Source organism: Onychostruthus taczanowskii, unplaced genomic scaffold (assembly GCF_017590055.1).
Source record: "Onychostruthus taczanowskii isolate IOZ18803 unplaced genomic scaffold, ASM1759005v1 scaffold49, whole genome shotgun sequence".
NCBI classification, from domain to species: Eukaryota; Metazoa; Chordata; class Aves; order Passeriformes; family Passeridae; genus Onychostruthus; species Onychostruthus taczanowskii.
Genome location: NW_024502458.1, coordinates 529,101 through 546,911, shown reverse-complemented (window position 1 = coordinate 546,911; position 17,811 = coordinate 529,101). Strand labels below are relative to the sequence as shown.

General features: G+C 39.8%; 1 protein-coding gene across 2 annotated transcripts in view; it reads left to right on the top strand.

The window, feature by feature from the left end:
• The window catches only part of MOB2 (MOB kinase activator 2), a 109,576-nt gene that overhangs the window by 20,733 nt on the left and 71,032 nt on the right, over positions 1-17,811 (top strand). Inside the window, exon 1 of one of the 2 annotated variants that reach the window (XM_041415041.1) lies at positions 3,370-3,434. The exons of the other annotated variant lie outside the window; for it this stretch is intronic. Coding sequence (XP_041270975.1) covers positions 3,385-3,434 — 50 coding nt within the window. The 5' untranslated portion in view covers positions 3,370-3,384. Of the gene's footprint in view, positions 1-3,369; positions 3,435-17,811 lie in introns of those variants that run through there. 2 annotated transcript variants of the gene reach the window in all.

Genomic DNA, 17,811 nt, shown 5'->3' with positions numbered 1-17,811 from the left:
ATCTTTGAAATGCTCGTGTCTGGCGTGTTTTCGTGGGCAGGAGCTGCGTGGCAGGTATGAGCTGGGCACAGGGCCTGCAGCAGCCTGGTTAGGTTTGGTGCCTTTTGTTTCACTTCAGGAAGCAGAGGATGTGTGCTTGCTTTTCATGCTATTCCTATTCTCCTGCTTCTCATCTCTTTTCCTCAGCGGGTATCGATTAAGCATTGACATTAGTGATTTTCTGATCTTACTGCTTCCTTTTGTACTAAAGAGTAACTGTGAATTCTTTTCACAGTGAAAGAACAATGGAAGACTTCTGGATTTAATTCCTGGCTGCTGGAACTTCATGTATTTGGAGAAACAGGGATTTTTGTGGGATGTTCAGCACTTCCTTAGTATATAATGGTTATTGCCATGCTCAGGTCTTCTACCTCTTCTTAATATATGAAGCAAATGCTTTGCTCTTCAGCTATGCAGAAGGGACTTGCAAATAACACCTTTCAAACAAGTGCTGTGTTTTGTTTGATTATCTTTATCTTTGAAGGGGCACCTTGCTTCTGCATGTCACAGTGCAGTTCTGTAATATGTCTTGCTGTGCTTGGAGAACTAGTTACTACGGGGGAATGGATTCCTCGTTCTTGGAGAAAAAGGTCCCCTGTCTTTTGCAGCTTAGACCTGGCTGATACAGTACTGACTGATCTGAGAAGTGGGAGAATGACAGATAAATTCTGGGACTGGAAATTAGACATAAGAGACAAGTAAGTAAATAAAATCTCTTCAAAGGCAAACATGTGACATTTTAATTGCAGAGTAGACACAGAACAGCTGAGTTGTATGTGAGACGGAACTTAGTCTGTGCATATACTCTGTATGGCTGTGGCAGTCAACTTGATGTCCAGAGTGATAAAACTGGAGGTTGTAATCTTGTCTTCTAAGCTTTTAAGTAGCACTTTTCACTCCCTCAGAGTACAGTCATACAAAGAAGGCTGATTTAGGCTGTGGTGCCACTGAGAAAAATGATTATGTGATTCTCCTGAATCTGTTATGCCAGTAGTAGAATATTGCAGCTTGATTAGTCTGTCATCTTTAGGAGACTAAGATGCTCCACCAACAATTTCTGTCTGTACTCAGTGAGTGGGGGACAAGAATTTTGTGGGATGAGGGAGAAAGTTAATGGGGGCCAAAAAGATACAGGCATGCCTTTTCATGTTGATAATAACAAAGTGATCATCATTTTGGAAAATAGTAGTTATTATATCACCTATGGCTGAGTAACTCCCACATCTAAGCATGAAACTTTGAAGTTTTGGAAGTTGTTTGGAAGGGGGGTGCAGAAGACTAGTAAATGAAGACACTGATAGAACGTGCGTGATTCTTTAATTTAACAAAAAAGTTACTGAAAAATTTGAAAGAAATATTTTGAATGAGGGATGTGTGTGGATTTGAGCACTTGGGAAAGATATGCTAAATCCAGCTCCCACCTGTTTCCTGAAATCAGGCCTTAAAAAGTTCTGTAGCTTAATTGTAAACTTTAAAATTGGTTTTTTCCCTCCTCACTGTAGTGCTTTACTCAGTGTAATTGGGAACACTTTACAATAGTAATGAACTTGGCAAGAGAAGAGCCCTTTGCCTGCTGCCAGAGTAAAGCAAATAAACAAATAAGGAAAACAAAAGAAGATCCCTCCCTGTCCCCTTGGCGGGTTGCAGGAGCGGCTGGCACCGCTGGACTTGCTGGCGGAAGGGTGGAATGTCCTGCCTTGCATTCCACGCAGATGGCCTGGACCCCAGCCACCCAGCAGAGCAGAAAATACTGTGCTCCCAGCCATGCCACTTGTGATTTAATTGGAACTGAAGCTAACTCTAAAAAGCAGTGCATCATCAATTAGAACTGTTTTTATGTACTTCCAAAAACAACTGTTTTGCTAAGAAGAAAAGTTGAATTCTTCCATCAGGCAAACTTTAGTGGGATCTTTATTTTAAGGATAATATCTTTTCTTTTTCGGGTATCTTGCCACTCAGAAAAGCTCAGTATCCCATCTGAACAGAGCACAGGCATCACTTGAAGAGAGTAGTTCTTCTGTAGTCTCATCTGGTTGTCAGCAAAATATTGGCTTTCTGCTTTCAAGGATGGTGGCATAATGCTTCTGGTATTGCAAATACCAATGCTGTTGCTCAGGAGCATTTGGGACTGCTGGTTTAGATATATATATATGTGTGTGTGTATATATATATATATATATATATATGTGTATATATATATGTATGTATGTATGTTGAGCTCTGGTGGTCAGTATTGCCTCCTGATAAAATTAAAGTGAAAGAGCCTTGTAGCACTCTTGCAGAAACTTGCACTCCCAAATTCTGAACTGGGATGTGAGTATTTTATGTATTAAGACTGACGGCAGAAGAAATGTGCTGGTTCTTGCAAGACCAGGCACACATCTGAGCTTGTCTTGCAGTTTGCTGTCTGATTACAATAACAGGTTCTTAGCATTAATCAAATCTGCAGGTAGCAGGAGAGAGGAATGGTGCTCTTTTCCTGTAGCTTACGTACTGTTTGGTTAGTCACCATTAAGGAAGCAAGCTCCTGTAACCTTAACTAAAGGATGCAGTAGTGATGCTTTGTAGTTATTTATCGGGCAAAATCTTACACTGTTAGGGAAGTAGAACACCCTGTCCTTAATTGAAGGATGTGATAATGATGCTTTGTAGCTTTCTACTAGGGAAAATCTGTGATTAGTGTCACATGTTGTTTTCAGATCTGGAGACGGAATAGTTCATGTTTGTGGGATGAAATAATTTTAGGAAAAACATGGAGAACTACTTCACCCAATTCTACAATGCAGTCTTTACACTGTGGAATGCAGGCTGGTAATTCAGTGCTTCCTGATGATTGATAAGAAATTGTTCCTCACGAGTAATGGAATATAAAAGCTGGAGTATGATTTCCACCAGGTGTTTAATGACTGGGAGGACAGTGCTGTTTAGAAAACTAAGTGTAAGTAGTCAATTTTTAGCAAAATATTTCAGGAATGCTATGCAAATCCATATATTAGAATAACAAAGCACAACCAGATTGTCTCACTTGAGGCCAATGGGTGTTTAAAGCCAGTGCTATCTCCAGAGCCATCCAAAGCTGTGAAGCAGGGAAGCTCCCAGTGTGCAAGCACCTGCCATCTGCATGCTCCTGGTGCAGGAGTGTAGAGGGAGAGGTGAAACTCCATTATTTGTGGCCTTACAGGTTTGTGCTATGCCCTGCTGTATGGATTCATGGGGATTGTGCAGCTGTGAAAGAACACAACTGCAAACTGGAGGCATTTCCTTGTGATGAAAACAGCCAGCAGCTGTTGGATGAGTGTCTTTTGTTGCCCTACCAGAGTTTGAGCCAAGTTTCAGATTCACAACATGAACTTTTTCAAAAACTTTGTGTTGCACCAGAGCATTTTTCTGTGCAGGTGAGTGCATGGTAGGTAGTTCTGCATTATTTTCACACTGAAAATGAAAAAGCTCCAAAATCACTGTACATTGTAAGATTTGGTGTGTTGGTTTTCCAGTGTTTGTAATTCAAACCTGCGGCTCTTAAATTCCTACTGATAATGTTTTACAAACCTCACAAAACTGTTGGACACTTTTTCCCTTTCCCCATAAATATGGTTTAATGGTGCAGGTTTCATGCTAATGGCTATGATTATGCTAGGCCTGCCATTTACTCTGAAATGCTTTTCCCCCAGCTGAACATTGCTTTCAGATACAAACAAGAGGACAAATTACTTGCAGTACCAGATAAGTGTGCACTAGGCTGTCTGAAAAACTCTTCGTTTTTTTCATTGGTGTATATTTCATGATGTCTGCTGTTCTAGAATGTCCAAAGGCAATTACCAAAAACAAATCAATGCCGGATGATAATTCTAAGAGAAATGTACTGCCTGGAGCTGCTTATTTAAATATCACCTTCTTGCTAACTAAAATTAGAGGGAAAGGATTACATTAGCCAGTGAAAAAGGACAATCCCTGTTTTAACAAGCCACATAGATTTTTCTACTGTTCTCAGCATTCCTTGGCCTGCTTGGTCAAGCTCAAGAGAGAAACCTGAAATACACTATGTATTGTGTTGAGAATTGTTGTTTCTTCATTAGCCAGGGTCCTTCAGCAGGGTTTATAACGGTGGTGCTGTGATTAACTCCTGAATTTTAAGTTCTATTTAGCTTAGAGTTTCTTGTTGATGATGAATCAGTCTATTTCTTGCCCGAGTTGCTTGGAGGAACATCTGTGCACCTACTCCACCAAAGCCTTCCAAAGTCTGGATTTGTTTGTGATGAACATGTGCTATAGGCCTGTCACAGAGACAAGACTGTGAAAAGTTATCTGCTCTCCACCCTCTCTGAGTCCTTGAAGAACCATTTCTGGTGAGGATGATAAAATACCTCTAAACTTGCTCTTTGCAGTTAAGTCTTCCGATATTTCCAGAGGGGGCAAGGGAGAGAATTCTGTTGTGTCCATATTGTTATAAATATTTGCTAGGAGAATTTACTGAGAAATGCTGGTGAACATGGAATAAAATTATTTACTTAACAAGTGGAGCTGCTCTTGATGTGACTAACTGGATTTCAGATTTTCTTGCTGTCTCTACAGACAGCTTGTTTCGGACTCCAAGAGAGATGGATTTTTATTTTGAATTTGGCCATTACCATGCCAGACTTCAGACCTCTCTATGGTTCCCTTTTGTCTTTCACTTACCATTTCTAAAATGGTAACTTTCAGGCAGAGAACTGCTGATATTTTAAAGACTCACATATAGTGATATCCTTGAGATAATTAGTCTGCAGCTTGTTAAGCTGCTGATAGGATTAAAGTATTGGTAAATATGATAAATATGGAGATAGGCTAAGGGATAAATGAACTTTTTTTTGTTAGTTCTTTCCCCTGGATTACTTTTTTTTTTTTTTGTTTTTTTTTTTTTTTTTTTTTTTGCACACAGACCCTGGTACCAGAAAATCAGCACACCTTGAATATAGGAAATGGCTTGCCACCAGTTACTCCAGGCTGTGCTTGGATTTCAAAGTGTTTTCTCTCCTTAGTGTAAGACTGGGGTACATAGGTTGCAGTTTGTTTTCCATTGGGCAGTATGGATATAGTTATCTCTGTGAGCTTTGCTCTCACTTGTTGATTTTGGAGAAACTTTGTAGGTGTAGGTTCTGCAGTGATTGCTAGCACAGCACCTCGGGGATGGCTGATAACCTACATCCACTGCTACAGCAGCACTGCTGAAGCAAGACCAGGAGTCAGAAAAATTACTTAAAGTTTTCAGCTGCTAGAAGGAGTCTTGCAAATCACATTGAAAAGGTTTAAAAATGGGTATTCTGTGTACATTTCATACTCTTCAGTCTAATAGGGAAATTTTTGCTTGGGTATTAGCCTAACCTGCAGAATGAGTATTGTGCATAGTAGTGAAGAATTCAAGCACTCTTGGTTCCAGCTAAAAGGAAAAATTACCAGCAAACCATTTAAAGAAACAACCTTGACATTTCTGTACCATTCAGATATTTTTATGTGGGTTTCTGAAAAATTATACTTCATAAATGGAATATTTCCCTGAAATAGGGAAAAAAGTCATGTTTTCACTAAGCCGCACTGTCAAAAATGCTTATCTTTTGACTGACTGGTTAATAAGAAATAACACTTGTGGTAGCCCATGAAATAAGTGATAGTGGTAGTGAGGACGATGTCTTGAAACTCAGTGATTTCAATTCAGATTGGCTTGTTTATACATTTTTTAAAAGTAAGCAAGAGTTGGCAATAGAGCTACTGTTGTATTTTGTTTCTAAGTTATCTGTGAAACACTACCAGGAATTAAAGCTACATCTGGCATTACAATAAGTTAAATGAGTTCTGGCAGCATTTACAATAGAGAGCTCTAAACAGTGTTTTGAGTACTTTACTTTTCAGGGTAGATAGATCTCCTCCTTACACCACATTTTCAAGGAAGCCTCTGAAAACAGCAGTGATGCAGCAGGTTTGTCAAAGAGGCATGCTTTACCATCCTGGATGGGTTTATTTTGCCTAGAATATCCAGGCCTGAGTCTGAGGGAAGGAAATGTGACACTCCTGGGTCCTGTGGCTTCAGCTTAGATTTCCATCTACGTTGTTGCTCAGGCTTTGAGTTTCTTATTGTTTCTTTACTGTGGTAACGTGATAACTATGAACACATTTTTCACTAATAATTTTTCTGCAGAGGTCTGGGACATGCTTGTCTGTGAAGAGGTCTATAACAGCAAACTTCATATTTAAAGCTAGTTTGTCACTTGTGTTTAGTCATCACCAGAAAACACAGTGCCCTGATTTTCATTAAAAAAAACAAACAACCTTCTAATTTCACTTATTGGCTTTTAAATCTGTAATGCATTTGCCTGTTAGGTAATACATGTTTTAAATGTATTATTCATGACTGAGTTTTCAAGGGTGATTTCCCTCTGCTGTGGACTACTGCATCTTTACAAACAGTTTTTGCAGTCCCTGAGAAGGAAATAATTTGAAAGATTCTATTATCTAAAGAAGTGATTTCCACCTAAGGAGTTTCTTTAAGAGGAAGGCCACCACTAATATTAAGGATCTGAAATATGCATTCATCTCTTGCTGACCAATCGATGAATTGCCCTTCAGTTTTTTAATTTAAAGCCATCTTTCTGCTGTTAAGTAAGAATGTCACCTGATGTGCGAGGTGTTTCTCATGAGGCAGTGAGATTTCTGCGAGGGAACCAAGACCTTTAAGAAGGGGAAGCTCTGCCCTCGCTGCTGCTGCCCTGGGTTTAAGCAGCTGCCCTAAACTGACAGCTATGCAGAACTGTGCAGCTTCTTAAGCTTAGCAATTTATAAATGGTATCCCTCATAATGACCTTGGGAGGTGAATATTGTGTGTCCCAGGCACACTTAGAGAAGATGGGGGGTGTTGTGCTTTGGATCTCTAAGTAACACATTTCCAAAGGAACATTGTGCAGCCTCAAGCAAATTGAGAAGACACATGCTCATAAGAAGGATGCTGCTGCTTCTATTGCAAGTATAATTCTGGAAGTGTAATGATAATGAGAGGAAGTGGAGGACTTCCTGCATTAGTTTTTGTGGCTGTGTGAAGGGGCTGTCTGAACTGCAGCTGTGTTGCACAACAGATAAAAGTTACATTAGGCTGGGCTAAGTCTCCTGAGATGTGAACTAATACACCTCCTCTTCGTGCTGCGTGCACAGTGGTCAAATTTTTATTAACCTGGAAGTCAGAACAGCAGCAGTAATCACTGAGTATGCTGTTTGTCTCTGTATTTTATTCAAATCAATTGCTTTCCCACAAAATGTGTTGGTGCTAGAATACGTTATTAAAATACAATTTACCCCTTTGGGAAAAATTTCCACAGTAAACTAATTACTTATGTAAGTAAAGGGTCTGTGCAAGCTAGGAGGAAAAAAACCATAATGGCAGACCTTTAATATTGTGATATCCCTCTTACAGGTCTCTAAGCAAGAAAGGGAGACATTCTAAATGTGGAAATAATTAATTTTATGTGGAAAAAGCTTGGGATATACATGGTGTGCTGGAGGGAAGATAGTTTCTTAAATTCCCTTCTGAAACATCCCAACTACTTCTACCTAATTTCTAGATTTGACTCCTGCACTATGGATTTATACAGCAAATTGATGAAATGTTACTGAATGTATTTTATTTATTGACTTTTTGGTGATGACTAGTACATGTTAATCATGCTTATCTGTTCAGTGTTTTGTTTTGTAACATCTTTACAGTGGCTCTAGTGAGTGTTTTTTCTGTTTATTCCATGTACAATGTTAGTTTCTTTTTCAACTTGTAAATTTGCTTGTATGGTTTCGTTTTTTGAGGCCTGGGACCTTGATGAGCTTTACTGTATGGGTTGAAGGGTGATTTTGAGGCCAGTATGTGAGACATTTATTTAAGGTGTAAGGAGAAGTGAGGCGTATTTCTCTTCTGCCTTTGTGGGGGTATGGTTTTGTACTCTCTATGTAGCAGGAGAAGTGCCTTGGAAAGTGCACATTTTGGAAGGTCCTTTTTTTGTCTGTGGATGAGAAGTATTACTATGCTGGTCAGCTGGTCAGTGAGAGAGCTTTTCAGAAAGAGTAACACATGCCAGATTTAAATAGCTCAACCTTGGTGGCTGATAATGTTTTTTTGGGTTGGTTTTGGTTGGTTTTTTTTTTTTTTGAACCGTCATAATGACGACTCAAGTAAAATAACTTAGAGAATCAAATATACTGTAGTCATGGGGGGTGGAAGGAACCATAGGTGAAAATAGCTTAGTGCATCTGGGAATTTTTTATCAGAGAAAATAATACTTTGGGAAAATCAACTTGATTTTCCTGTCATTGTGCTGTACTGCAGGTGTGTATATCCTGTATTAAACCAGGCAAACTAGAAAAGTGCTGTTTCCCAGCAACCCAAAGGGTGTGTGTTTGCCTTTGATAACTGCAGTATGTTTAAAGTCACATATTTGAAGATAACTGAGGAGTCCTCTACTTTCAATGCAGAATAAGATGGATTAGGTCATTTCTGTTAAGGATATAATGCTGACGTTGCCAGTTAGCTAGACACAAGAGATTTTATGATGAGATACTGATCTTGTGGTGTAAGTTACTGTAGAAAAAACAGAGAACTCTGTAAAGAGGACACTGAAGACAAGGGTGGCAGTCACACTATAAAAGCTGGTCCATTATATAACATTAAGATGAAAAGCAGCAGAGAAAAGCTGAATTTCCAGAGTCCAGCTGCTTCTCTACGTGCAATGCTGTAGATAATGCAGGAAATAAATAAATGCGAATGTACATTCAGAAGAATACCTAAATTCTCCAAGTGCATAAAAAGGCTGAATATTAAATTTTTCATATCATTGCAGGCCACATGTTTACCTTTTTTTTGTGTGTGTTGACGTCTTTCTGAACAGTTTGACTCAAGAGAACCAAAACATGGATTTCCTGTTCTTTAAGAGGAAACTGAGTGTGCTGTCAGATCTTCTTCAGCTGCCTTCAGTTATTTTACCTATGTAGATGTGAAAGGACAAACCATGGACTAGCCTGCCTGTTCAACTGCCTGTGTTATAAATCTCCTCTAGCATTGGGCAAGAACAGCATTCCAGAATATTTTGGTCTTCTTAGGCTTCCTAAAAAACATCTCAGAGGTCAGATAGAGGGAGCATGCTAATTAAGGAGAAAAATGTTTTCTTTCTGTACATTGTTATATCAATAAATTCAGAAATACTTTCCATTATATTTATTATAATTTCTGTGTATTGCATGGATATAAGTTTCCAAGGAAATTAGTTTTCTGTCCAGATCCTTTCATTTAGGAAGTTTGCTCTGATTGGTTATTTTAAATTATAGTGGTCAAATTTTGTCACAGTGTTACAAATAAGGATTCATATTTTTTTAACTGCTTAATCACCTCCTTTGCTGGAATTTCCTCCTTTAATATAGTTGAGAGCTGTGGATACCATAAGCATAACTGCACTTTGCATGAAATCTCAGTCAGGAAAGCGGCAACAGAATAATTTGATGTCTTTGGTTATTAAATAGATGAAAATGATGCAACACATAGGAAGACTTGTCAACGATGCTCATGTAATCTGTCATTGCAGTCCATGCTTCCAACGTCCCTTTTAATGTCCAGAAGAGGCCTACATGGATTAAAGGTCACGGTATGTGTGTTGCTGTCAGAGTGCATTATTATGGCAAATTGATGCATTTTGTTCCATGTCCCCAGTCTCTGCGGGTTGTAATTTCTGTGAACAGTGGAGATGAATAAACTTGTCTCATTTTATTATTGTAAGATGAAACAGGCATGAATTTCTCATGGTTCTGAGCTTTCTGCCCAGTTCTTGTACTTTGCCTGGAACAGTCTTCCTGTAATTATTCCTTTTGCATGTAGTGCCCAGTACAGCTGGGCAGCCTGAGTCCAGCCTTGCCTTTATGAAGTTTTGCTGTTTTAATTATTAATGATGGAGAAGGTGTGTTTCCATGGGCAGACAGGTCTCTCCTGTGGTTTCTTGAAGGGATCTTTGGAATTTAATGTATTTGTAGTCTGTAGGCTGATAAATCTAATTGAAGTTGTGGATAAAAAAAAAAAAAAAAAAAAAAAAAAAAAAGGTCAGTTCCTGCCGGCCCTTTGATGCTATGGATGCTCTTTGTATGCTTGCAGACTAAGTAGTTCAGCAGGCACAGTAACTCCCCACCAAAGAACTGAGCCTATGGCAGCTGAGTAAGAGATGATAATGTATGGTGAGGCTGCCAAGCAGGAAGATAGAGTGCTGTAGTGACAAAGCAAGTGGCAGCACTTGGGGCTTTCCAAGAGATAATCTAGCTGTAATGCTCTTGATTTCTAAGGAAGAAATTGCTAGAAACACGATACAGTTTTATCTCAACAAGACTGACTTGGACTAGGCTAGATGTGTTATTGCTTCTGTTGTTACAGTAACAATTTAGTTGCATCTCTTTTTTAAGGTGTGTATATTATCTTCCTTCAAAAAACCCAAACCTGCGACCAATTTACGAAAGGCACTTCTTTTCTCAGTTTCACTGTGTTCCTTCAGTCAGCTGGTAATGAGGTTACATAAGTTAAACTGGGTCTGTCTCCTCTTGAATGCAGTGATTAGTGCTCTGAGTAAACTAATCCACACCACTGCACCCAGTGTGTGCACGCAAGTGTAGCTGAAGCAAGGTAGGGGGGCAAAAGGAGATTATTGGGTAAAAAAATCATAATTCAATATTAATTTCCTTTTCAAGAGGCTCATATGGGGTTCAGAGTGAGGACAGGGGCTTTGAAACTTCGATGTATCGTGTCATTTTTAGACATTTTTAGCTCTAATTTTATGAAGACTAATAATCAAAGCTAAATTTAAACAAGGAGCTTTCACATGTCAGTGATGACAGGTACTACTGGTACATTTGCCGTGGAATATAATTTTTAAAAAGTCTTTGTAATTGTTAATACACAATTGGGCTTTTGGCCTCCCATCCATACACAGTGTTTTATTATCAGTGATTTTGGTCCTATTCCATGAACTATACAAAATTTAAATATACTTCTGCATTTTGGAAGAAAAACTGTATAAGTGAGGGGTTTTTTTCTTTTTTAAAATAAAGCTTGATAGTTTCATCCAAAACATTACAGTGGGCAAAGGTGAAGTACATTATTTCTGGTTATGTGCTGGGGTATATTTAATCTCTTCCATTGGTTTTAAAATCTGTTAATAAACTTAATATTTTGTTCTGCTATATCTGGGCTCTTTTTTGGTAACAGCCATCAACAGTGAAAATCATAAGGACTTCATGGAGGCTGCAAACATTTTTCTTGCCATAAAAGGCTGGGGTTTTTTTTTAAGGGGGGGCCAACCAGGATGTGAACTGAACAACCAAGGATGTCCTCCGCAGAAGCACTGTGTAAAGGGAAAGGTCATTCGGAGTTGGAGTTTGTATAGCTCAGAGAACAGGAAGAATAAAATATGGAGTGTAATTTAAAACAAACACCTCTTTGAACATACCGACTCAAAGGGTACCGTGCAGCAGCACGTCAGACCCTCTCCTCCTGGGCTGCCGAGTAATCAATCGCTCGTTACTTCGTTCCGATTCGATCATTGCTGGGAAACGGAGCCGATGGCAGCCCGGTGGTTGCGGTGAGTGGCAGCACGGTCCCGCCTTTCGGAGCCGGCAGCTGCGGGCAGCGGGCTCCCTCTGCAGCGCCGGCAGCGCTCCGTGCTCCGCTGCCTTCGGGCTGCGCCGCCTCCCGCGGTGTGGAGAGCCACGCTCCAATTCTCGCTCTGTTAGGGACCCTGCCGTCCAAACCTGGCGCTCCTTTGTGTTCCGAGCAAAGGTATAGTTCAGCCAGATGTTATTTTGTTGTTAAAAGCACTGCACTTTGAGTTTTGGTACAGTATTTCGGTGCTTAAGGTATTGAGATTTTCAGATTGTTCTGAATGTTTAAATCTCAAAGTGGAGCAACTGATCGAAAACAGAACACTGCAAAGTTCGTATCAGAGAAAGGAATGTGGTTACTCTTCATAGCTAGTTACTGGTTATGGTAATTTTACTAATTCCAAGTATTAAATGGATATGGATATATGTTCTTCAAGTATTTTGGGTTTACTACACAGAAGAACGTCTGATGACACTATTGTATGACTGCTGTAGTGCATATGACAAAGGAAAAAATTAGATTTTTATAGGGCTATTTTTTGAATGCCTCACTTTCTGTTATTTTTAATGTTTTTATCTGTTTGTGCTTACATTGCTGAAGACATGAGCTGTGTCTGCAGTGCTTTAGTGCAGCAGCTCTGATCTCTGAGCCTGTGTGTTCTGGCATCACAGTATGTAAACTTGGAAACCTCTGGGACATCTCTGTAGCCCTCATGGGGAAGAAGCAACAGGAAAAAAATCACAATGAAACAGAACCCTGGATATTGTAAAGGCTTGCAGGAAGAAGGAAAAACAAGGTACATATATGATGCAGTAAAAATCGACTAAATGTTGCTACAGTTTTCCCATGCAGGCTCTTTCAGCAGAGGGCAGTACCAGCTCTGTGCTTTAATGTCCCGGGACTGCACAAGCAGCAGGATGTGGGTGCACCAAGCTGGTCTCAGCACAAGCTTTCAGCTGAGTGAGTTTGTAATAGGTGGCTGGAGGGGGACTGTGAATAGATTTTGGAACACCTGTGTAAAATTACAAAATACTGCATTAGTAAATGCAGTATTGCAAGGTAAGTTCTGTTAGCCACTTACCCATTCCTGCTGGCAGGGTTTGGTGTATTCTTTGGTTGTCAGTTCCTTATCCAGGTGAGCCTGTCTGTGATTCCCTGTTTTCCTGCTTGCACAGAGAGTAAGTCCAATGCGCAGGAACCAGCAAACAAGGTGATAGCAAGATGTGTTCTGGACTATTGCTGGTGCTATCAGCTGGTTCAGTGCAGGATGACTTGCATTGCCACAAGATAAAACCAACTTTTCACAGAATCATTCAAGCTGGAAAAGAGTATTTCAATATTTCAATATTTTTAGATATTGAGTCCATCCTTAGATCAAACACCACCATACCAATTAAACCACAGCATGAAGTGCCATGTCCAGTCATTTCTTGAACAGCCCTGGGGATGTGCTGATTCCACTACTTGCCTGGGCAGCCCATTTCAATGCTCAACCACCCTTTCAGTGAAGGATTTCTTCCTGATGTGCAACCTGAACCTCTCCTGGCACAGCTTGAGGCTGTTTGCACTTGCCCCATCACTCTTTTCCTGGGAAAAGAGACCAGCCTCTCACCTGGTTACAACCTCTCTTCAGGTCCTTGTCGAGAGCCATAAGGTCACCCTGAGCCTCCTTTTCTGCAGGCTAAACCACCCCAGCTCCCTGTACTGCTCTTCATCATGTTTTTGCTCCACACCCTTCCCCAGCTCTGTAGCTTTCTCTGGACATGCTCCAGCACCTCAGTGTCTTTTTTTTCAGTGCAGCCTCAGAACTGGACACAGGACTCAAGTTACAGCCATTTATTTTTGTTTTATTGGTAGTCCCCCATTGCTTGTTTTTCTGCTGGTGCAGAACCCATTTAAGAGGTTATCTTACTGTGGGATTGATGGAAAATGCCAATGTCAAGCATATCACATTAATTGAAAGCTTGGTTTGAAGTCCTTTTTTCCCCTGAAGCCTACTGGAATATTCTAGGCATCTTCCACAAGGTGGAGCTTTAAAACTCTGTGGCTGGGAAATTTTCCCACTTGTCTAATAAGCAGAATGATGAATGGAGTTTATGAAATCTTACAAAATAGGTATAAACCAACTGTTTCAACACTTTTCAAGAAAGAGAGTAAGGTTTAGAAAAAGCAACAAACACAACAGATGTTTTGGACTGTAATATGTCTGAGTCACTGGAATTAATGTTGTGAAAGAGAAAATGAAGGGTTGGAAAAAATAATTCTCATTACTTATTTATTGTTTTGGTATTACTGTTTCTTTGCTTCCAAACTGACTTGAAAGGTAGGCAGAACTAGATAGAGAAAAGCATTATCAAAATAGTTGCTAACTTTTCATTTGTTGGGAGGAGGCTTTTTATGATTTTAAACAGTCCTACCCTAAAAGAAGAGGAGGAAACTATAGATAAGCTATTCTGATAGATTAAAGTAAGGCAGAAAGCCTCTTTCTTTCTTTTGTACAGCTGTCTTTTCAAGAATGAGCTATGCATGCCTGTTCTCTAGAAGAGCACCTTTTTCTGGTTTTCACTCTGCCTGCCAGAAGTTGCATCTTGCTGCATTCTGGAAAAGTGCTACTGGTATTTCAGGCTGTGTTTCAGTAATCAGTTATCTTGGGCTTCCCATGTTTCTTTGAGTATCTGAACTGTGTTGGAAATCCCCTGCTGCTGATTTTGTCGGAATGGAATTCATCATCTGTTCGCTGCGCTGCTGCTGGTAAGGCAATTTTATACATTAACTAGCACAGACGTGTGTGGACATGAGCTGGTACTGTGCATACAGAAGCTGGGAAGGAGTTTAGCTGAAGAAGGGAAAGGAGGACTGGATGGAGGGTGTAGCAGCAGAGAGGGAGAAAATCAAAATCCCAAGTGTCTTTCCTGTCAGGCTTTTCTACTTCAAGCTAGCCTTTCCTGATGATAACAGATGTTAGTAATCTATTTTTGCCTCATCTCTTTGCATGAAACAAAACTTGAGGATAGGAGAAGTTTACTGAACTCTCATTACAAGTGCTGTTTCCCTCTTACCTTTCTTAGTAAATGGCTATGTTTAGACCAAGAGACTTATCTAGTACTTTCTGCAGAATCTATCTTGTCACTCTGCTTGACTTGAGTAGCAGCTGAAGTTGTGAAACATTTTTTTTTTTCAATTTAAATCATGTTGTTTATTTCATGCTTTGCAGGTCATGTCTGCAAAGAAATTGAGAGAAATTGAGAAAATGAGAAATTGACTATGGTTTTTTAATCTGTGTTTCAGGAATCTCCCTAGGTTAGGAAGTAGGAATGGTAAGAGACAGCATATCAGGAATCCACTTTCTCTCTCTCTCTGATGTTACTACAGCCCCATCTGATGATTCTCTCCAGTTTTAGGCACAGAAAATAGTATACGGCAGATGCACTAAAAGGCAAGTGTGCTTTATGCCAAATGAGTTAAGAGCATCTCTGGACAGAGTGAGTGCACCTGATTTCTAGACTTCACGTAGCCTGGTGGCAGAGCCAGTCTGTAATGCTTCTGCATCTTGCTGGATCTGTGGCAGAGCCAAATTTTTAAGCTTCAGTTTTCCTCAGATGCTCAGATACTGAAAGCTGTCTAAAATTTCATTTTCTCCAGGTTCCACTTTCCCCCCCCCCCCCCCCAGGTATCCTTTTCATTTATTATATTCAAGTATTGGTTTGACACCTGCTGAGTAGATATAGCAGTTGGTAGGGAAGATATGGGGACTGTTTTGGCAGTTTGAAAACCCCTTCTCTGTAATATAATCTTAGGTTAAATTTCTGAGCCACAACCTCAGAACAGACATTAGGCTTGCAAAAAAAGTAATATGAGTAGGGTGGTGGAGTGAGCTTGAAATCATGGAGATTTTTTTTCCCCCCCAAATGTTACTTGACATGTTGTATGGGCAGGAATTCTTGCTGTTCTCTGCTGCTGCTTCTGCCAGTGTAGTTTGTCTGGTTTCCAAGGATCTTAAGTACTCCACCCATTCTCTTTATCAGCAATAGCAGAAAATACCTTTATTTTCTGAAAACCATAGCAGTATCAATCACTTAAAAATACTGTAGATGCAAGCTTTTGCACAAATCCATAGTTTTGTAACAACGAGTGATCCCATAGCAGTCAGTTGTAAATGCCAGTGGCTGTCTATGGAGTTGGATATGGGATTACTCATTTCCTGTTCAAAGAAATGGTGATTTTGACAGGGAGTGCCAGGGCAAATTGAATTAATAAAACCAAGGATATTGAGGGTATATTTACTAGGGGTAATTACTTAATTTTTTCTATATTACACAGGCCAATACTCTATTGACAAAACCACCCCAAGCTGACAGTTCAGAGGCATTCCTGTGTTGGTAACAGGGTACAGTTGTCTCAGACCAAAGACTTTCTTAGCACTTATTAGCCAAAAGATCACAGTTGCTTTATTTCAAAACACTTTGGTGTGAAGCTATTGAAATAGTAACCTAAGGCAGAGAATACATATGGAAAAGGGTCTGAGTGTAGCCTAACCCTTGGAGAATGGCATAGGCAGTTGGTGGCTATTTAGCTGGATTCCCTTATGGTCCATTTTCAGTGCAAGTCCTATTTTCAGTATAGAATGTGAAAGAAATGCTGTGTAGCCATTTATTTAGCTTATAATCAGTTGAGAAATCCCTCTGCAGCTTACAAAGAGAGAAGGGTGATAGTGGAAAATATCATTACTGGGAAGATAGATGCTCTAATAAAATTGCCTGTGGCTTTAGCATCTCCTTTTTTCAAGTAGTTTACTAGTCCACGGGGTTTGTGTCTCATCTTCTGTATGATTATCTTGCATTATTTTCATGACACAGGTAGGCCTAGATGCTCATAAAACTTAGAGATCAGCAATATAAACTTTAGCCTTTTGTTCCTGCTCTTCTTGCAGTCAGTCTGTTGGAGTTTTTTCTGCTGAGTTCCATGATGCTGAGATGAAAGGAGAATGGTCATTGCAAGTTAAATGCTAGACTGATCTTAACTTGAAAAACAGAATTGAAAACAGGGATGTGGAAGTAATGCTTAACTTCCAAGGCAACAACTTCTTATTTCCTAATATCTTGCCCAAAATAGTCAGTGCAAAATATTATTTGTCCCTTTACTTGCCCCTAGGGCTGTTAGCTTAGCTGTAGCTGCTGGACCAGGCATGTGAACTTGTCATCCTACTTTAAAAGCCACAACATGTAGAATTTAACAGCTAAAGCAGTTGTCATCTCCATTAATCACAGCATGTTCATTTGTATTTGTTTGTTTGCTCTGTGGGTGTATCCTGGTGGATTGTCTGTCCAGGTGTCCAGGCAGTCACTGGCTTCTCTGCTTTCCCTCAGTCACTTAGCTCCCTTGTCCTTCTCTGGGTATTTAAATTCTGTATGGTTTTTTCTAGGTTTTCTTTAAAGGATTACTAGTTGTACGAGTTTGAGAAGGTTTTGGGTTTTGGTTTTTTTTTCAATCCACACACTCTCCCATAAAGTTTTCTAGACACATGCTCGCTAGAAAGTCAACTAGGGAAAGGTTGGTATGAAAGCTCACACCAACGGTATCATCAGATGACATGGCTTCAGATCAGAGACCAGAGTGACACCCTCACAAATCCAGCTTTCATCCCAGTGTCTGGTTTATGAACTGAAATAACAAGACTTAAATAAAGAGAATCCATCTTCCCAGTAGCAAGGGGATAGGAGCCACTTGGATGGCTCCATGGTCATTGGATCGTGGTGGAAGTAGTTTGCTGTGTTCTTTTACGTTGCATTGACTCTACAGCTGATGGACTTAATTTTCTGTGATTTTAGTACTTGGTCCATTCCACCTGTGGTTTATGTCACTCATATTAAATAAGGTGTGTGGGTGGCTGGTAACTGATTTCAGTTTTATATATCATAATTTACAGGTCAGATTTTAAGTTGATGTAATTAGGTGGAAGCCAGCCATTGATTGTGGATGTATATATTGAATCAAATATTTTCTGATGAAGCTGCACCTTTTTTGATCTGTTGAGGAACTTAAGAAGGGAAGAGATAAAACAGGAACTTAAAACCAGTTCATCAGCTACACCTATTACACAGTAGATGACTGTAAATCACACAGTGGATATT